A 21744-nucleotide genomic window follows, 5' to 3' on the forward strand; every position below is an offset into this window, starting at 1 on the left:
AAATGGAAGTAGTTTTTCATTGTGAAACTCAAAACCCCCAAAAAAGACAACAACTAAAAGCAAAAAAAATTAAAATAAAAAATAATATTAAGCTTGATTTGGCTTACCCTAGTTGATTTTTTCTATTCTTATTTTGAAATAAGATTTCCTCGTAGCGTGGTTTATTTTTTCAATCTTTTCCCTCGCGCGCCCTCCACGCGCGCCTTCCGGCTAAGGCAGCAAGAGTGACAGCGGGAAGTCACATGATCTGTTAGTCCAGGTTGAACCAAGTTGAACCGTAGAAATCCTATTTAGCGTAAAGAGGTAAGTTTTTGTGCAGTTTGAATTACTACATCTTATACGTCAATTCTCTTCGTTTCGGGGACTTGATTGTGAAGTCTACGCCGTTTGTTCTGTCGCATTTTTCTTCTCTGCGTAGTTCAGCTGAAACTGAGAGCTTGAATTATACACACTAAATGCCAGCTATTAACTTCCTAGATTTGTCAAGTACCCATAAAACTATATCCTTATAGTAGAATTATTCATTCGCCTATAAATCTTTCAAGAGCATTTCTTGTTCTGGGAGAGTTCAGGTAATGTGTTTGTTCATGGAGTCGTTTAGTGTGCTGCAAATCCCGTATACGTGTGCGTTTAGTTCCTTTAAGTGGTCAAATTTCTTGTCGAACTATAATACGTTACGTGCAAATGTGTTTCAGCGGTGCGCAAATTCTACGTAATTGCCATCTTTACAGTCTTCATCCATTTAGTATGCTGAAATAGTTATTAAAAACGAGTAGTTATCGACACGCTCCTCTGTCGTGAGAGGTTTTGTCGCTAAGGCCGCTAAGGCAGGGGAAATTATAAACCATAATAACAATATTTTGATTGAAGAATTTTTCTCCTAATATAAGTGTAAAGAATTTTTTTGCCGGAATTAAATCGGCTTATCGCATTATGCTACGTCCAACTAACGCTTTAGACTGTGTCATTTCATGACTGTTTCTCTATAAATAGGCTGCAGCAGGTGTCAGTTAGCTCCATCAGTATGGAAATTGGGAAAAGGGTGTTGTTTTGCCATGGGCTGAAAGTCTGGATTTTACTTGGTTGCTGAATTAACAGTAGTAGTGTCTTTGTGATTGCCTTTCCTTTGTGTTTTTTTTATTTCTTGTATGCTTTAAAGTTCTGTAAAAGCTCTGAATTCAAGTCAAATAGCTAGATACTACATACATGTGTGTAAAGATTGATATCAATAATTTATTTGCTACCAACTATTATAATTTGCATCCACTTTTAACTTAATTTTCGTAAAAGTAGTTCATAGATAAAAAAGAAGAACATTTGCCATGTTTCATTGGAGTAAAAGAAACTTAAGTGGAAGTTTGGGAGAATTAGAACAGGCAACGGGAAAATGAGCTGTATGCTGTTGCCTTGTGGCTAGACTGAGGCTAGAGTTGAAGGCTATTTTAAATCTGGGGGTAAGCCTACAGCAGTCAATATCAGTGGATAGTATGCAGCCTCCATTCTCACATTCAGCTCAGAGAGTGTCTTACTTGTTGGTTAGTTTGCATTTGTGTTATCAGAATTTCCTTCCTCAGGGCACAAGCAGGCATGGCAAGTGCAATCCTAGATGAGGATCAAGTGCTTAATATTTGGTGGACATTGGGAAAAGATAATTATATAAATAGATTGTAGGAGGAACACAGGGAGCACACAATCTTGTTGAATAGGAAGAGAGTAAATAAAAGAATGAAAAGAACGAATAGTTTACCTTTGTCTCCAGTTGTTATTTCTTACGTGGCCTTACAGAGAAAACTGCTGCTTATAAGTCCTGCGTAACACTGTAGCACTAAACTTGTACTGAGGCCTTTTCTGCAAAAAAAATTTTTTTTGCTTTACATATAACATTGACAAGGGAGGTAACTCTTTGCCCAAGCATTTTGAATGCAATCCGAATATTCGCTCGAATCTCTAAATTTCGTAGCTTTCACAAAACCAAACAAGCACAAAATGAAGTCGAAAGATTTTTCTACAACTTGGCCGAATTTGTTTTTGAATACTTTCGCGACAGTTGGAGAATTTTAGCGTCCTTAGCAAAGTTTTTTTTTCAAATAGCTTTTCGCAACATGATCATACCATTGAACTGGTACCAGTGACGTCATACAGCGTGCGCCCAAGCTCCCCTTCCTCTCCCACACACGTTTTTTGACACAACAAATCTTTACAAACCCCTCCCCCGGTTCCCTGTCACATCAGACAGACAGCAAGAGACAGCTGAAGTTTGATGGGGTGGCTGTGGAGGGCCAGGGTGGCAAACTGGAAGGGAGAACACCAAACTATTGTCCCTATTACATAATACCTAAAAAAAATGATTGGGTCAGTATGCAAAGGTGACCAGTCAGTATACGTAATGGAGAACAAGCCTTTGTCCAGTCAACTCCTCATTCTGATGGGATATTTTCCATTGACCAGCCATTCTTTTATTTATTGAGTTGAAATGACTGAATTTTAGTCATCTCAGGGGCGTGATGTGCATTTTTCTTGGAGTACGCACAGAAGAGAATTCAAAAATTAATGAGCACTAAAGGCATGTGCATATATGTGAATATGTTAGTGCTATGTAAATAAATCGTATATCTTTCAGAGAACGAAGGACCTTCATCCTACATAATGAAAACTCACCTAAAGTACTTGGAAATTTATGGTGACTGTTACATTTTTATTCTTTCAGAAACTGTCTTTTAAAGAAACAGAGTTATGGCTGTGGAGGGATGTGCAAAAATCATCAAAATCCTGCTGTTTGGGTTCAACTTTATATTCTTTGTAAGTTATACATGTGTGTGTTGGAACAGACTGTGATACACTTTATCATTAAGTAGGAACATTGTGATTATTATTAATATTTTTCCTCTCAATTTACAAAATACTGTATGAATGCAATTCCATCTTTTTTTATGTCCCTTTCCCCCTCATTTAAGGTTACTTCCCACCTTCAGGGACACAAAAAAATCGTTCTGTCTTTTATTTGACAAAATTTAAGTCGGTCATTTTATCTTAAGTTTACAAAAGAAAAGTATCAAAAATCTCAAAAAGCGACCTAGTTATTTAGAAAAAACATATTTTCAAATAAAGTTAATAAACCAGGAAGGTGTCATAATCGCTTAAATGGATGAAACTGTGAGGGGAAATTTCCGCGGCAAACGCTCATCTTGGAGCTCGTATTTCATGTTATTTGGTATTGTTTATATCACACATTTGTTCTTAAATGCCTTTTGCTGCTTTGCCGTTTTAGTGTCTTTCTCTTCAATGTGACAGCGAGGTAGAAAATGTGTTGCAATGCAGTACCAGATCAATTGTCATTGACGCCAGGAGGTCCTGTTGTTCCATTGGTTTGTGGTTTCATAAGGCGAGATAATCTCCTGGCATGGCACAAGTTGTTTACCAACCTTTACAAGCTAAAATCTTGCATTTGATTTTGGGAGGAATACATCCACTTTGAGCAAATTTATAGGGTATGCAGATTTGTTGGATTTTCGTGAAATTTCACCAGAACATTCCGGGGATAATGACAAATGAAATTGTGTCGAGAAATTTGGATATTTAACATATTTTTCCCGTGGCGCCCATTTGCACGACACATCTTGCATATTTTTAGCTACTCCAACTTTAGATACGGATATTTAGAGAACCAATCAGAATATCGAAAAAGCACGTCACCTTCTTGTTGATTGACGCCTTGTGAATAAGACTGTGCTGCCATTTTGCTTGTGTGGCAGCATCTGATAGCTGATAAATTCAATAGAAGAACCCTCGGTCATTTCACATCTTTGCAACTCCTGACCCTTTCTAAAAGAAAAGCTCGCTTAAATTGTTATCGTAAACTACAATATTATTATTAAGCTTTCTTCTGTTTCTTGGGGTTTCATTAAAACTGGCACGCGTACGAATTTGCAGTTGTCAATTTGACTTACCAGAGGTCAATTTATGGTAACCTTAGGTTACTCCAAACCTTTGAGAGGCTTCTTTAGCTGAATTTATTTATTTTCAACCAAATTAAAGTTATTTAGGTAACATTTTCCCAAAAATGAAAATAAAATATTGATACACATGTGAGTTATTGAGAAAAAGAGATTTTTTAATAAAAGTTTATAAATCGCTAGATTGTCATAATCCCCTAAAGGTATGGACTCCTTCTCGCTGCAAAAGGCTTCATCTGGAGATCCTATTTCAACTCATTAGCAGTTGTTTACACTCAAGTGTTGGTAGGCGTTCCAACCTTATAGACATGTAAGAAATTGCCACTAGGAATGCTTCTGCTTTTTTAACAAAAAAAGCTACTGTATAGTTTCAAATTTACTGGACACAAAACTTACTCCAGAGATTTTGTGATTGTCACAATCACACTTCGGCACTTGCTCCTCAGCTTCTCTTTGTTTTGTTACACCCCACTTTCCTTTCGTTTTGCCTATTGTTGACTACCAGGAAATCAAATATCAAACGTGTTTGCCTAAAACATGACTGTAACACTATTACTTTCCCGTAAAGTTCCACTTTGCATACTGTGAACGCTAGGGGTTTTGTTATTTCATTGGCTGGCGGCTTTTCAAGTTGACATATCCCTCTGGGAAAGGGTGACATGTTTATAAATCTTTAGAAGGCAAAAACTCACGCTCATTTTTTGAGAGAATCCATTCTCGTCAAATGAATTAATAGGGTATGACAGGTAGAATTGATAGTTTTCTGTGAAATTTGGCCAGAACATTCACTGATGAATAAGGAACAAAGTTGTGTCCGCAAATTCTTCTATTTAAAATACTTTTCTTGTGGTGTCCTCTAACGGAACACATTTTGCAAATTGTTGGATAGTGAAACTTGACAGATCTATAAAAAGATAACTAACAGAAATACAGGAAAATGCTGACACCTTTTGAGATATTGATGCTGTGTGATTAACACTGCACAGTTACTTTGCAACAACAATCACATTTGACACCTGATGTCAGGCCGTCATTTTGGCATTAACAACTACTTCTGTCTTAGGAAATCAATAGCCAAAACAAAAACATAATTTTATTGAATTCTACATTTCATAACCTTTCTATTCCGTGAATAGAAAGGTTATGAAATGTAGAATTCAACAAAACCCTTCATAACCTTTCTTTTGATATGTAGTTTGTGGGGGTTTCCTTGAAATTAGCGTGCGTACCAATTTCTTTCTGGAGGCACCTGCAAATGTTTGGAGTAACCTTAACTGATCTTTCTCTGTTAAAATTGACCTGTTGAAATGTATCTGAAAGGTAAGCATTTACTTACGTTTCTCACATCGCTTAATTTGTGAACATTCAACTGAAATTGTCCAGCTTCAAACATAAAGGTAAAAAGATTTCTATTTATAATAATGAGAACAAACTGTTTATTTTGTGTGATTAATTGAAAAAACAATTTGCTGAAATCAATTAGTTAGCAGTCTATCTTAGCAGTCTGAAGGGAAGGGAAGGGAAGCAATCAGGATTCTCCTTGTCATTGTGTTCTGGTTCTGCCATATAAATAAACAATAGCCTCCATTTGGCACGAAAATATGCATGGATATTTGGCTGCAGACATTATCTGTTCCGAGAAGTAAACAGTTTTCCGAGAGTGTCGCTTGAGGAAAACTGTGAGCTTCAAGGAACAGATAATGTCCAATGACAAATATCCGAACATATTTTGTGCCATATGGAGGCTATCATGTTTATTATCCTTCAAATCTTTTTCGCAACACACGTAGTTTTGAAAATTGGGGAATATTCTCGGATATTCCCCAGTTTCAGCTGGGGAATATTCGGTCATGTGACGTGTTTAGACTAATCACTTGCGAGTGAAAATATTTGATGGATTATAATAAGTATTATTATATTATAATGGGTACAGTACATCCCAAATGAACTCGGCAATATTTTTGTTAATGCATTGGCTCAAATGGGTATCAAATGGTCCCATTCAATTTAAAAAGTGCTTGCAAAATTTGGCCTTTGATTGAATTGCTTGCAAAAACTAGCTGAGTGCTTGCTTGCTCATGCTCACAAAATTTTTGTTACTACTCGCATGCTTGGATTCTCGTTAATGGCAAAATTGGGAAACATTGGGGAAACATGCACGCACTATGAATGTTTCTGGAAACTTGGTTCTTCATTTTGCTAACGTGTGTAAGAATTCTTCGTGTAAGGTCAAGGAACCCGCAAAGGTAGAAAATAATCTAGATACATGAAGGCATGAGGAATATTACAGTAATTACTATTTGATCTTCAGAGCTTGTCAGAACTGGCTGCAATTGGTTAGATGCTAGAAGCCTCCAAAAGAAGCTTCATTGCATTGGATCTTTTTTAATCAATCACAATGGCAGGAAATCAGTTGGCAAAGCATCGAAACCGAACCTGCAAATGCCTAATAGACTAAATGCCATGTTGTCTACATTTCCTAAAAAAATATATAACCAAAAAATCTTTCATGTCACAACACTTCAAAGTCTGGACGCTTTTAGCTTCTTCTCATGGTGTGTTCACCACATTGGGTTAGAAAGCTTTAGATCTCCTTCAGCTTCCACAGCTGAAGGACCTGAAGCTCATTGACTCACGTGAAGCTTTGTCATGTAACTTGGCATCAAAAAAGGCACAATTGGCTGCATACTGCTGGGATTGGTTGAACCGAGATTGTGCCTATTGTCCTGTTTTGAAAGTGTCAGCCAGATTACTCGGCAGAGATCCCCGCTAGCGAAAAAATTTATAAACTGCTTGCTGCTTGCCATCTGTGTTTCCTAAAGCGCTCGCTGCTTGCAAGACAAATTTGATCACTACTCGTGCTCACGAAAATAAATGCACTGCTTGCATGCTCACAAATGCGCGCAAAGACCATTCAATACCCTTTAGAACAAGTCAATATTATGAATCTAGTGACTACCATTTAGTTACTTATTGATTAAGTTTTATTCTTTCTCTCAGCTTGGTGGTGTTGGATTGCTTGGAGTAGGGGTATATGTTCAGCTTAAGATTGGTGATTATGTGGAACTCTCATCTGTAAAATATGTGACAGGACCAATCATTATTATTGCTGTTGGTGCTGTTATTGCTGTAATTGCATTCTTTGGTTGTTGTGGTGCTATAAAGGAAAGCAGATGCCTCCTTGGAACGGTAGGTTGAACCTCAATTTACTTGACACATGCATGATGTATGCAGTGCTTTCAGTAAGACCCGGCTCCTGCAGGAGGTCCAGCGGGTACTCTCTTGCAAATCGCTAGCTGTATTCCTGCATTAATGTTCTTATGGAGTCAAATAAAAAGGAATTAGCAATTCACCCTTTTTATATGGGTAGTTATTATTGGAAAGCTAATAAAAACGTTAAAAAAAAACCAACCAAATAGTTAATTTATACACTACCCTGTGATTTTACCGCTTTAAAAGCCACAAGTAGTCGTTTTTCATTTGCGTATTAAACGCAACATTTTCGTAACACCATCGTTACTAAAGGTCACACTCCAGCGCACATTACATGATGTACCTTGAGTTTTAAGGAGCCTCGTTTTCAAGCATCATCAGTTCCACAATGAGGCGGCAGCAGTCCATGCTGTCATTTCTGTCTGCTCCTACACCTGTAGTTCAACAGACGCAATCTGGTAAGTCTTTAATAAGGTGTAAGAAGTTAACATCAAGCCAAGTCTTATATATCACAAATGACTTTGGTTTTTAAAAGGTCTTGACTTCAGTCTGTAACTTAATTTTCTGAACAGTTCGTTTTTGTTCATTCGTTTTCGTTCGTCTTAGTTCGTTTGCATGAACATAAACGCGACCACATAAGGTTTTAATGTAGTATTTCTTGAGTCTTCTAACAAACACACAGTGTGACAGTTGTATATACACAACTGAAAATAGAGGACAATACACATGAGACTGCCTAGAACTATGCAATAAAATACTTTTTTCTGATAAAAATAATGAATGCTTGGGTGTTCATATTTTGCCTCAAATCACTAGAAATCGTGTTTCCAAGCCTCCCGATTTCACAAAATTTTTTGGGGGGCATGCCCATATACCCTCCCCCCCTCTCCTCAGAGGACAAGGGGCCTTCGCCCCCTTTTATCAGCTCCGGCGGGTGCTAACAGAAGGGAGACACCTCTTCAAATCTTACTGAAAGCACTGTGTATGATCCTGCCAATGCCAAAGAAACTGTTAAGGGAAGTGGTCAAAACTATTATACATATAAGGGACCCACTAAAATAACTTGAGACTACTGTCTCTTTCTATAGCCCCCTACCCTTATCCAGATACCAAGGGTTTCTTTTATAGCCCCTCCTCCCCCCCCCTCATCCCTTAACCTGTGGTCTCTTGCTTAACCCCCCCCCCCCGACTACACACACAAAAAGAAACACACAGAGAGAGACTGTGTGCCGGGTTGCGTACACTATGGTCACATTATTGTTCCTTTAATCGACCTTACAATATACAATCATCTCTGGTTTGCATACCTTTAAAAATTAGAAATAAACCTTGTGGATATTTGAAAACAAGTTCGACAATCATGTTAAAGATTTTTTTAATGACGAAACACAAAAAATCACCACATTGTTTTGCGCTCAAGTACATGGTGTCCCTCTAATGAATGCCTGTCTACATGAAGCACATTAACTCTGAACATAAACATAAACTGTGGACTACCGTAATAGTAATTAACCAGCTTTCATACTGCTAAAAACTATCGACGCACAAACCACAGAATTGAGTGGCACTCTCTTCAATGCGTAACCTAGAGTAGCTAGGAAACTTTCTGTAACCGTTTTGTCTGTAGAGCTAAGACGCTAGCGTACTAACTTTTAAAAACACTTCTGAACAAGTTTACGAGCTTTATGACGCTAAAATCTCCAAAAAAGTGAAAAATTATTCCCCCCAAAGTCGCTGGCTCACAAATCAGCCGCAAGTAAATGCATATTTCACGGATCATGAAAAAAATCAAAAACCAGTTTCCCGAGGACGGAAAAGTGTAGATAAGATATTTTCACGAATCACGGAAAAAATAAATCCTAATTCACGTTTCACGAAAAGCAGAAATGCCCATTCACGCGTCACGAAAAAAGTATAGGGGACCCTCTGTCAACAATTACCGATAATTACAATTTCTTCGCCACGTAAAAGTAAGTTTACGCGCAAGTCTATTGACTGTTTTGCATGTTGTATTTACTACTAGTGTTCGGCTTGACTCAGGCAAGACCATGGTTTCGATCCTCCGTGTGGATCTCATCAGTTCAGGGTATTTCTCTGTACGTCTGAAGTTCAAGCCTTACACGACTTCTATGGTTCGTGACATTCGTACATTTGCCGTTCTCTGTTCGGTCCCTCGCCCTTTTTGTTGCTTCACTTGTATCTATGAAGGGATCTTCATGATGTGTCATAAGGAGGAATTTTAAGTAGAGTTGAGCCGTGAATTTTTAGAGGTCATAGGTCTGCATGATTTCTGATGTTATCTGCATAGTTTGACGCCTCTGTAATTTGTCATGTGTTCGTGCATTTTTTGGGCTCATTTCTATTGCAAGATATGTTTTTATGTCTTATGTTGAACTAAGCCGAACAATGACATACAACACGCAAAACAGTCAATACCCTGGTCCCTGAGGTTTTTCTTGATTATTCTCTCTTCTTGATTTTCTCCACATGAGAGAGCCGCAAGAAAGTCTGAGAGAGCCACGAAGTAGCCTGCGAGCAGGCTCAGTTGGAGCACAAGTGCGCACGGCGTAGCCACGAGTGCGAAATCGAGCAGTGAAGCCGCGAGACGAGTAGCCTGCGAACAGCGGCTCCCGGTGAGCCCGAGCGAAGCGAGTGAGCCTGCTCCTGGTATCATGATATGACTGGTTAAATCACTGATTGTTGACATCTTTGAGATGAATATTTGACAGATCTTTGTAAAATTATACGACTCCAACGGTTCGTTACAATAGTGCATTTGCCGTTGTCTTTTAAGTTTCGGTCTCTCAACCTCTCGTTATTTTACAAGTGATTCTGAAGGGTACTTTATGCTCTGTTACAAGGAAGAATTTTAAGTAGAAGCTAGTGGAGTGGAGCAGTAGCGGAGGTCAATGTCTATTAAGGACACACACTTTGATTCCAAGTGATCTTGCTTTGGCAATCTGGTCTTTGGTGATGCTGGTAAACGGGCAAATGCCAGGAGTAGAGGTCAAAGGCATGGTTTCCGGACTTTCCGCTGTTATCTCCTTGTCGCTTCGCAGAGTTTGACACCTCTATCATGGGCTTATTATTTCCTTAGGCTCATTTCAGTATTGCAAAATATGTTTTAAGCTCTCTAAGTATTGGCTCTGGAGGGACAAAGTGTTTGAAATATTCCGTGAACATGTTGCTTACTTGCACTCTATATTATGACGCCTGGCCCGGCTATTTGATTAGCTCGATTAGAACTGTTTGCAAGTACCGAGAATGTAGCTTCTTGACGGATCTAATTACCTCATTGACTGATTTGTTACAGGCTTATCACCAAGGGTGGATAGGCACATCAAAAACAAAGTCTACAGGCTCCCCTGTCCCCACCCTGATCGCTTTGCTCTTCAAATTCTTCTGTTTTGTGCTCGCCGAAATCTTATAGAAAGTGAGCCTGCTCTGATCTCTGCAATTTTTTTTTTCATTTCCAGCCCGGAAACCGCTGAAAAGAATAAAGTCAATTGATTTTCACCGGAAGTATGAGCTTTGGCAGCTCAGATTTCTCGGGAAAATTGTAAATCTTTTTCATAACAACATGTAGGTGCGATATCCGTTGTTGATAAAGTTTTGCCGAAGAAAAAGTGTCAAAGTTTATGTCTATTAAGGACACACACTTTGATTCCAAGTGATCTTGCTTTGGCAATCTGGTCTTTGGCGATGCTGGTAAACAGGCAAACGCCTATGTGTTGTTTCGTTGCCCGCTTACAATCACATACGTTTGTGATATTTAACTCTTTGCATATGCAGTCGGCAACACGACAAGTACGTCTTGATTCATTAACATACTTTCAACTGCTATTTCCTGCTCCCTCTTTAGTTTGAAATTTAACCAGAAATAGACTGGACCTTTGTTAAAACATCAATAATACGCGCACTTGACTCTTCCTCTGACTCCAAATGTGGACGACTTGTTTTTTATTGTGCGGTAAATTACCGACTCCATGGGGATTTAATCGCTCCTCATCAAACATGGTAGAGTGAACAGTTTTCTCGCCTTTCCCGCTTTTCGACCAATGGTATTTCACTTCGCTCAGAAGATCGACGCAGAAATGTAAAAATTACAGAGATCAGGGCGGGCTCACTTTCTTGGCGCCTCTTCACTAGTAGCCTGTGAACAGGCTCCCGATCGCTTTGCTCTCCGAATTCTTCTGTGTCGCGCTCGCTGGAATTTTTTTCCATCCTCAGCGGGAGCCTGTTCGCAGGCTACTTCACTAGACTCCTTCCCGCTGGATCGCTTTGCTTATCGACGCTCGCGCGTGTGACTTAAAGGTGAGCCTGCTCGCAAGCTAGCTGCGAAACTCCGCGGCTCTTTTGCAGCTCTCTCATGTGGAGAAACATCAAGAAAAACCTCTGGGGCCAGGGTAAACCGTCAACAGACTTGCTCGTAAACAGCTACATTTGAATCATGTGGTGCCAGAACGACCAAAAGGAGGAATAAACCTATACATCGAGCTCGAGAAATATAAGCTCGATCAGATAGCTGTAAGAAACCAAAGAATGTCTTTTGAGAAACGTATAGCTTTCTCGAAGTAAAGCTACGGTGTCTCCGAGGAAAAACGTACGCAAATCGGATATCCGTGATAAGAATCAATTGCAACATACTACTTGCAAAGTGTTTTAATCAAACAGTCGGGCCTGGCATCACAATATAGAATGCAAGTAAGCAACATGTTCACGGTAAATTTCATATTTTGTCCCTGGAAAGCAAATACTTGTATCTTGCAATAGAAACGAGCCAAAACAATGGTATGCATAAACACATGGCAAATTACAGAGGTGTCAAACTCGACAAAGTCACATGCAGATAACAAAGGAAATCATGCAGACCTATGAATTCTAAAAAATTGCCATAGCACGGTCTAACGGCTCAACTCGACTTAAAATTCCTCCTTTTAACACAACATGAAATGCCCTTCATAAACACGAGTGAAGCGAAAAAAAAGGTCGAGTGACCGAACAGAGAACAGCAAATGTACAAGTGTCACGAACCGTAGAAGTCGTGTAGGCTAGCCATTTTACAAGTTTGTACAAGCCGCAGAATGTCTTACATCCTCACATATGTACGAGTTTCGCTAGCAACTACAGACGTACATAGTATTTTAGAAATACCGGCAACTGATGAGATCCACATGGAGGATCGAAACCATGGTCTTGCCTGAGCTAAGCCGAACAGTGGCAAATACAACACACAAAACAGTCAACAGACTTGCGCGTAAACAGCTACATTTGAATCATGTGGTGCCAGAACGACCAAAAGGAGGAATAAACCTATACATCGAGCTCAAGAAACATGAGCTCGATCATATAGCTGCAAGAAACATAAGAATTTTTCTGGAGAAACATATAGCCTTCTCCAAGCTACGGTGTCTACAGTATGATATCCGTGAAAAGAATCAACCTCCTGTACTTGCAAACAGTTCTGTAATCACAGCCGGGTCCGGTGTCACAATATAGAATGCAAGTAAGCAACACTTTTAAGGTAAATTTCATATTTTGTCCAGTGAAGGGAAAAACTTGGAGACTAAAAAGCATATCTTGCAATAGAATGAGCCTAAAAAATGCATAAATACATGGCAAATTATTACAAAGGTGTCATCGACGAAACGACATGCAGATAACAGCGGAAATCATGCAGACCTATGACCTCTAAAAATTTTGCCATAGCAGGTCTTACGGCTCAACTGTAATAAAATTCCTCCTTATAACACAACACGAAGTACCCTTCATGAACACCAGTGAAGCAACAAAAAGGTCAAGTGACCGAACAGAGAATGGCAAATGTACAAATACATCACGAACAGTAGGAGTCGTGTAGACTAGTCAACCCATTTTACACTGAGATACTGCAAATTATACATTTAATATGTATACAGCTAAATATTTCAGTTAACGTTGCCAGATAAAATTTTTAGATAAAACAAAAACCTATGCGAGAAGAACACTAATGATAGGCTATGTATTTATTAAGTTTGGCTTATCACGTGAAAAAAAAAATCTACTAGTTTGCATTTTTGTGTGTGAAGTAGAAGCCTACACAATAAGACCACTAATGGTAGGCTTTGTATTCATTAAATTTGGCTTATCATTTAAGAAAAAAAATTATTATACATCTCACAGCTTGTTTTTTTTGTGTGAATTAAGTAGAAGTTCTGCGCGTTTATGAGATGTATTTAATTAATAATAAAATAAAATTTTTAAACGTAAAATGAAAGCCTTCCTCTTAAATCAATTTTTAATGTGATAAATTTTATATGTAAATAGTTTTTCAATAATTGTTTATCAATAATCTTTGAGTATTTTTTAAATTATCTTTATCATTATTATTGTCTCTGAAAAGCTCCCATGGGGAGTTGACAATGAAATTTGTATTGTATTGCAAAATAATTAGTAATAACATAATTAATAATAAAAGTAATATTCACTCAGGATAATAATATTCAGTCACCCATTCTGACAAAGAAAGTTTTCGTCTAACATGTAGAACCTACTGCTCCAATGAAACCCTGTTCCTTCTAAATGCCCATAGAAGACAGTTAGGATAAATTTTAGGGTTAGGGTAAGTTTTTAGCATGACTGAATTGAATGAATTGATCACAGGTAGTGGAGGGGACTAACTATGAATTGATGAAGGCGAATGAATATCAATCACAATAGAGCTGGCAATATACAATAGGATAGAGTCCAGACTCCCTCCCCCCCCCCCCACCTCTGTCAGGAGACACGTGGCTTCTTACCTAGCCTTCACCTCCGTTAGGAGATCCATGGCCTCTTAAGTAGCCCCCCACCTCCCTCAGGAGACCCATGGCCTCTTAAGTAGCCCCCCACCCCTTCATTAGACCCATGGCCTCTTAAGTAGTCCCCCACCTCCTTCAGTAGACATGGCCTCTTATATAGCCCTCCCTCCAAAAAGGGGGTCCCTAGCATGCCACATAGTTTTGACCACTTCCCTAAGAGTAGAGGTATACATTTTGCGGTTGTACATGTATATGTTCAAGCAGCTTGCCTTGTAGTGCTGCAGCACAACTGTGAGACATTTGCCTACTAAGTGGAAGACTGCCTTGGAGCTACATGTATGTCATGGAATTGGCATATCCTAAAGATTTAACCAAGATTCATTACTAATGTGGTAGAATGGCCAATTCCCTCTATGAGAGGTGCCTGCAGGGAATCATGGTAGCTGTATTCATCAAAGTAAACATCCAGTCCAAGATGATGAATACAACTACCATGATTCTTTGAAGGTGCATCTCATAGGGGGAATATACCATTGTCACAACCACTTTCATGTTTTCCTAGGTTAGCTCATAAATTTGTAAATTGTTCCTTTAATTAAATGATTGAGAGTAAAAAATGACAGAAAATAGTAAAGCTTGTACCAGTAATATACGTAAGGAAAAATATTAATATTATAAAAATTGAAACCCCGATAGTTGAAATCTGAGTCTGAGATCACCCCACAGTATGAGAAGAAAATGAAAGTTTCATTTATTTGTTAAATGTGCAGTACCAGAAAATATCCATGCCCACCCTAACCTTGAAATATTAATATTGGAAATAATCTGAAAGGAGAGGGAGTATCAAATGCCAAAAAAACTGAAGCTAAACTGGATTTTTGAGAAGTATATGGCAGGGAAGGGGTCGGGGAGGGGGGGATCAAATCAAAGAATCTTATACACTTTATGTGAAGAGCATGGATATGATTTGGAATCACACAACCTGAAAATCACAGAAGTCTAGAATTTGTGCAGAACGCTTGTAGGTGTTTACTCTATTATTCAGTTGTAACACTCTATGTGTTGATTTACATGTAGTAAGAATGGTCTTTTCTCCTTTTGTGTAGTTTTTTGCCTTGATGTTGCTGATCTTTGGCTTGGAAGTTGCAGGGACAGCCTTGGGTTTTGTTTACAGGTCTCAGGTGTGTGTGTGGAATCTTGAAAATAAGTAATCATTTGTTTTGTGACCATTATATTTTGAATTACTCACAATTAGGTGCAGAATTTGATATTTCAGCCATCATTTTATGTATTTAATCATGAAAAACGAGTTTTTAAAAATGTTGAGTGAAAATGTTTTTCAATCATGAATACAATCCTCAGTTTAAATCAAGTCTGGAGTAGAGAGTCTTTACTTTAACTCTGATCCAGTCAACTTTCAAGATAACTGTCTCAATAGAATTGCTATGGTTAGTTTGGTTATGGTTGAAAGGTTGTCAACTGAAAATGGTAGATGGTTAAAGGGCTTCCAGACCATAAGTTTATGTGAAAAAGTGTCAAAGTGATATTACAGTAATAATTCAGAATATCATTATCATGACAACAGGTCAAAGATGAACTGATGAAGGATCTGAATGAGACGCTGAGTCAGTATGGCGAATCAGACAAGAAAGGAGTAACCCAAGCTTTTGACTTACTGCAGGAAAAAGTACATCATAAGCATTATTGTACATATTGAAAGACCCAGTTTTGGCCAGGATGCATTGTGCTCTGAGTCGAAACGTCTTTGAAGTTTTATTAACGCTGTTTCTAACGTTAACAAGAGTCAGTGTCAAGCACAAATTTTAATTCTAATAACAGATGTGCAAAAAGCATAATGGTCAATACTGGGTCTTTAAAGAATCATTCTCTATTCTTGAAACTGTAGATATTATTCCAGACGTTTTACCAAGTTGGTGCACAGTCTCATTCATGACTATTCATTAACCTTAGGGTAATTTGACATATGTGGAGCTCAGTATGTTCATACAGGCAGCTGATGGCAATGCTTTAGTCCGTGTCAATTGCATTTCCAACCCTGGAAGATTAATACAGAGAATAGTGAATGTTGTGCAATAAAGATTTGGAAAAATAGTTGACAAAAAGAAGTCCACGGAAGTAGCTAATGTGGTAAAACCAAGGGAAAGACAAACGATTTAGCAACAACTGTTGTGTCCGATACTCCATTCAGTGTTTAGGCTATGTAAGTTAATGTAAGAACTTTATGTTCAAACGTTTCTGGCAGCAATGTATATTGTACTGTAGCAATAATAATTTATTGGGTGAGTGGTTAATGGAAAAACCGTTTAAGATGCATGACACTTGCAATTAAGTAGCTTATAGGTTGATATTATAACAAAGTATCAAAAAGTGTCATAAAAGTCTTTGAAGAAACAGATGTTTCGGGTTTATAACCCTTCTTCAGTGTTCCGAAAACGGTTTTCTGATACTTTCTTATAATGTCAACCCAGCTGTAAGCTATACAATTTATTGGATTTGGTTTTTGTGATACCTCAAATAAAAAACGTCTCACTGAGTGTTATCAGCCTGAACCTTACGTTTCGGTGACACTGTCCCAGATTATTCAAGATATCATAAAGAGCCTCAAAGCATGGTTTGTGACTCTGGGAAAGTTATACTGTTGTGTTATCACTACAGGAAAAATGCTGTGGAGTGAATGGTTATACAGACTGGCGGAGGTCATCTTTCACTGGGGGAAACCACACGTTTGTTCCTGATAGTTGCTGCAAAGAAGTGAAAACAGGTTGTGGAGTGATACCAGGTGGCACAGATACCAGTAAAATCAACACTGGGGTAACTATATACCTTGGCTAGTACCTAGAAGTTTTTCTTGCTTTGTTGAACACATCAAATCCCGAAAGTAGGGTCTTATTTAGACCCAATTTCTATAAAAATGCGAAAATCAAAATGTAACATTAGAGGCTAAAAAACTTCAAATGTAGCAAAATGGTTATTGACGTACTTTTTTATTAGAGAATTGATACACATGCTATTACTAGGGTATGAAAACTGACTATCTGGCAATTGTTGATGAGTTGTGTGAAAACTGGAGTAGAATGGGCATCAAATACCACAAGTGTCAGAATGGGTTGACACAAAGTTGTGAAGCGATGGCTTTGTTGTTGGAGCAGGTAGCTGAGTTTTCCATCTTTTCCACAAAGCCTAACCCAATAACCCAACAGAATAGTCGACTGAGATGGTGAAGGAACTGGTGCTTTTTACTAACATTTGGCTACTTTTGACAACCCACTACTTTTGACAGAGCGCTTTCCTCCCACCAGTGTGGCCCGGGTTCAATTCCAGCCCGGTGCCATAGGTGGGTTGAGTTTGTAGTTGGTTCTCGTCTTGCCCCAAGAGTTTTTCTCCGGGTTCTCTAGTTTTCCTCCCTCCACAATAACCAACACTCCAAATTCCAGTTCGTTCAGGAGAGAGGACCTGCATGAAAACCAGCTAAGGCTGATGTGGCTTCCTCTCTAAACATTGTAATTTATTTTATTGAAATGAATGCGCGCGCTCTGATTGGTCGATCAGCTATTGTTTATTGTGCCAGTAAACTCATGGAAATTTCGCGTGTCTTCTGAATTATTATATAAAAGCAATAGACCACAAGTTTCTATGGTTTAGAGGCAGATAAACCACTTGGGATTTGGAAGAACACGAGAAGAATTCGTAAATCACTCGCCTGCGGCTCGTGATTTACGAATTCTTCTCGTGTTCTTCCAACATCCGGCGTGGTTTATCAGCCTATAAACTATAAAAACTCGGCTTGTAGTCTATCGCTTAAATAACCCTGAAGTGTGTGGTTCTAGGTGTTAGTGGTCTTCTACTAATGTGCAACCAATGAAAATTGACATCAAGTGCATATTCATTTCAGGGATGTTACCAAAAGACACTTGATTTACTCAGAGACAACTTGATTATTATTTGTGGAATAGGAGTTGCAGTGGCCGTCATTCAGGTCAGTATGTATATATTTTAACCACCACGTTAGGTGATAAATAAGTAGACATTCAGCATGGTTTGTTAGAAATCTGCTAATTGGTTCTCTTATCATCCATTTGCTGATAGAACACAGAAAATAATGTACAAATGCTTCCCTTGATAGGATCATATTCTTGATTTTCGACTAACACTTTCACAGTGCGACTACTCGGAACCCGGCCACTTGGAACAAAGTTAACCAATCAGAAAGTTACTTGAGAATTCACAGAGGACAGCGATCCTTTTCTCAAATAAACTAACAACATTGAAGAATACGAACAATAGCTCTTAACAAAATTGAAAACCCAGCATTGAACAAAGTGTGAAGTGTTACGAACCTCTCAGGAAACTTTGCCACTTGCTGATTGGTTAGTTTCGACTCTAAATTTTGTAGGCCTTTCGCGTTTAGTTGTCACAAGATGAGTTTTCAAGCTAATTTTTTTCAGCGAGATTTACAATTATGATAATTCGCCGTCAAGGACTGAATTTCTACTAGTGTATATGACGCAGAGGAGTCGATAGTACTGATGTCTTCATGTCAAATAGACCCTTATTACTTGTTATCATAAGAAAGCTACCAGTACATTGTTTCTCATTTTACATTTTGATTGGTTAACTTTCTTCTAGGTGGCCCAGTTCGAGTACTCGCGCTGAAATGGGGTAACAGTCTCTTAGAAGGCAAATGCTAAATTGTTATACAGTGAAAGCTCTTTTTAACAGACACTCTCGTAAACGGACAGCTGTACTTACGATCGCCCTCCCAAAACACCGTTTGAACTCCCATACAAACTCTGTATTTACTCATTCCCTTAAGCGGACGTTCCCGTAAGCGGCCACGGACACTTTGAGGGCACACAATTTAAATTTTTCCTTTGTTTTTTAAGCTCTCGTGAGCGGACACCCGAAAGGAATTGGTCTGACTATGAAAGATATCCATAGACTTTTGTGAACTGTATTATAAATGCCCAAAGAAATGCGTTTTTTACCCTTTTTACGGTTTTGTTTGTGATTTTCTTAATCTTCCAAAATTTTCACAATACATCGAATCGGACGGGATATGAATCTTAAACCCGAAAAAAGTAGGTGTGTGAAGGCAGTTTTTTTAGACTTTTGCAAATGCATGTCTTTCACCGCTGCGGAAAAACTGGTCAGATAGATTTCCCTGAAAGACGAGCTCCAGTTAAAGTAAAGTAGTTATTACCAGTCTGCCGAATTTTACGGAATGTTACCAAAGGAAACGCGAAAACATTTACTTTCAGTTTTGCTTTTTGTGCTTATGTTGACGTCATAAAATATCGAGAAACACTGACGTTTTCCTTTGAGTGCGCGCAGATTACTTGAGCTTTCGTCCTCAGCTGGCGTGCAATCTAAAAAACTGTAGGGAGCCACCTTAAACAGTTATACAAAGAGTGAAATGTAAGAGAGGCATTTTTGAGGCCCATTGGGGTACTCTCTATGATAATGTAGAGAGTTTAAGCATGACGTTCACGGCAAACGGCAAAGGGTAAAGATTGCCTCTTAATTTGTGTTCTTTTCTTCTAATCCGTAACTAAATCACACAAAAATAGCAAAATGTTTCCTGCTATTCACCGCAAATACAAATATGTTGACTGTACTACAGACAGCTGAAGACAGACGATAAAAGTTTCATTTTTGCCGTTTGCCGTTTGACGTAACGTCATGCTTGAACTCTCTAATAATATCCATGGAAGTTACACGAAAGCGGTTCTCTCTCCCGTCCAAAATGGTTCAAAATAAAAAAAAAAAACAAGAACAAAAACAAAAACAAAAAATAAGTAAATAAAAAGGTAAGGCGGGTAAAGACCTCGAGCTCGCGGCTGAGCCTTCCCGTATGAAACTTTGTTGATTACCCTTTCCTTGGAGGAAGTCTACCAGGCAGCTCTTTGGCTGTTTGTTGCTAATCTGATTGTTCGTTTTATTTTTCCCCTGACAGCTTCTGAGCATGATATTTGCCCTGGTCATGATATGCAAGATTAAAGACCAAAGCACGTATGCTTAGCAAGGGAAGTTTACCAGAGAGCATTGCCGTTATGCCGCACTTCTTCAATTACCTTTGAGAACGGTGTTCCTTAAACAAAACAAGTAAATACATAAATAAACACAAGAATTTTTTTTATATAGGAGATGAAACGAAAAATGTCGGAAAATTGATCTTTTCACTAATGGCTTTTTTATTTATACTTTTGAATTCAGCTTTTTATTAAATCATGGATTCTTTTTTTTGCGTAAAATATAGTTAACAGAACTGTGTATGTGTAAACTATCACTATTTATTACTATTTAAACAGTTTTTTTCAGAGTTGAATTTGGAGTGTTATTAAGACACTCAAGTTTTGCATGGTCATCAGAGGCAGGCAGACTTGTTGATGTGACATGCTGGGCTGCGTATACAACTTAGAATGACTGGAAACTGTAAAAGATCGGAAGGAAATTTGTCATAACCAGTTTGAGTATTTATAAGCGGATTATCTGATGGACACTTGTTATTTAAAGTTCGTGTGCCTTTTTTCCTCGACTAATTTATAATATGTATACCGCATTTACTTACAGTTTAGAGAAATCCCCCGCTAGGCAGGCCAAAATCCGCGGTTTATAATTTTATAGAAATAGAAACTTTCATAGAAGTAATCGTGTCAAAGGATCTCATCTCTTTAGAATTACTGACACAGTTTGGGAGAACGCGAAAAAGCTCTGGACAAGGATCCTGCTACTACAACATTTCTCGTTCTCCGAAACGCTTACCCTTTTATAGCTATAATGAACTGTTTAACGCTATAACCAATTTTTTTCTGTTCTGTTTTTGTATTCTTTTTGACATTTGCTCGTACAGGTTAATCACTATAAGAGCGAGGGATTTTTAGAGGGCTTACGGCTGAAACGACCGTCTTTTTCCTCAGTGGTTAATTTCTTTTAACAGCATCGTGTTGATAAGTATTGTCCGCCGCGGCAGCACAATATGGTAGTTTCTTGAGGAGATGATCTTTCACTTTAGCATTAAGGTTCTCACGTTCCCAAGAGATTCGATTTATTTGACAAATAAAGAAGTCTAAGCCGTGTATTACACTATGATAAAACACGACGGGCATTTGAGGTCACGAGGTTAATGTAGAAAACAAGAGCCGCAAGCGAGCGTTTTCTACATTCCTCGAGTGTTTTCAAATGTCCGGAGTGTTTTATCACAGTGTAATACACGGCGTAGGCTTCTTCATTTGTTTATGATATAGAGGTAATGTGGCCAAAAACAATAAAACACGCTTTTTCCATGTTTTATACTCTAATAAAACATGGGCTTTTGACCAGTCAGCGCGCGTAGGGTCATATCTATAACTGTCGTTTAAAGCTCTTAAATAGTACTATGCATTGTACAGACATCTTTTATATTTAGATCATGTCGCTGTTAAAAATTTCCAGACCTTTCAGTGGAATCCAGATTTCTCAAACCTCCAAGAAAAACGAGAATTGTCAAAGCTAATCAAGAGAGGATCATGCTGTCTTGAACAGATCCAAAGGAAACCACTATTGGTTCAAGCTATCGGCAAGTAGAGAAATCGAGGGCTCGAGCTGAATTGGGACTCAATTGTAGTTTAGAACTGCGCCCTTTTTGTACAAGCACTTTCCAGTTTGTGTGTAATGTGTTCGTATTACAGTACTTAGCTTTGAACTGAAGTTGTAATCTGAGAGTCTGTAAATCTTGTGAAATGTTCTTTTATTAAATTAAATTGGAGAACTGAACTTGTTGTGGTCCGCAGTTTTGTGTT

At 38.4% G+C, this 21744-nt stretch overlaps 1 protein-coding gene across 2 annotated transcripts; it reads left to right on the plus strand.

The window, feature by feature from the left end:
• The first annotated feature begins 217 nt into the window (after nt 1-217).
• LOC145489401 (tetraspanin-4-like) lies at nt 218-21718 on the plus strand. Of its 2 annotated transcripts, XM_081468370.1 has the most exons (8): nt 218-303; nt 2708-2799; nt 6954-7142; nt 15052-15126; nt 15531-15632; nt 16622-16777; nt 17859-17942; nt 19920-21718. In XM_081468370.1, the coding sequence occupies exons 2-8, from the start codon at nt 2734-2736 to the stop codon at nt 19983-19985; spliced, it is 738 nt and encodes a 245-aa protein (XP_081324496.1). In that variant the 5' UTR covers nt 218-303; nt 2708-2733; the 3' UTR covers nt 19986-21718. The 2 variants fall into 2 exon arrangements, with proteins under 2 accessions (XP_081324496.1, XP_081324497.1); XM_081468371.1 differs by having other exon boundaries at nt 235-2799.
• The last annotated feature ends 26 nt before the right edge of the window (nt 21719-21744 follow it).

This window comes from Orbicella franksi, chromosome 6, assembly GCF_964199315.1.
Source record: "Orbicella franksi chromosome 6, jaOrbFran1.1, whole genome shotgun sequence".
NCBI classification, from domain to species: domain Eukaryota; kingdom Metazoa; phylum Cnidaria; class Anthozoa; order Scleractinia; family Merulinidae; genus Orbicella; species Orbicella franksi.

Bases quoted from the DNA above. Each gene is read 5' to 3' on its own strand.
- LOC145489401 (XM_081468370.1), top strand. From the start codon at position 2,734: ATGGCTGTGGAGGGATGTGCAAAAATCATCAAAATCCTGCTGTTTGGG. The intron at 7,143-15,051 runs GTAGGTTGAACC...CCTTTTGTGTAG, and splicing joins GCAGATGCCTCCTTGGAACG to TTTTTTGCCTTGATGTTGCT. The intron at 15,127-15,530 runs GTGTGTGTGTGG...TCATGACAACAG, and splicing joins GTTTTGTTTACAGGTCTCAG to GTCAAAGATGAACTGATGAA.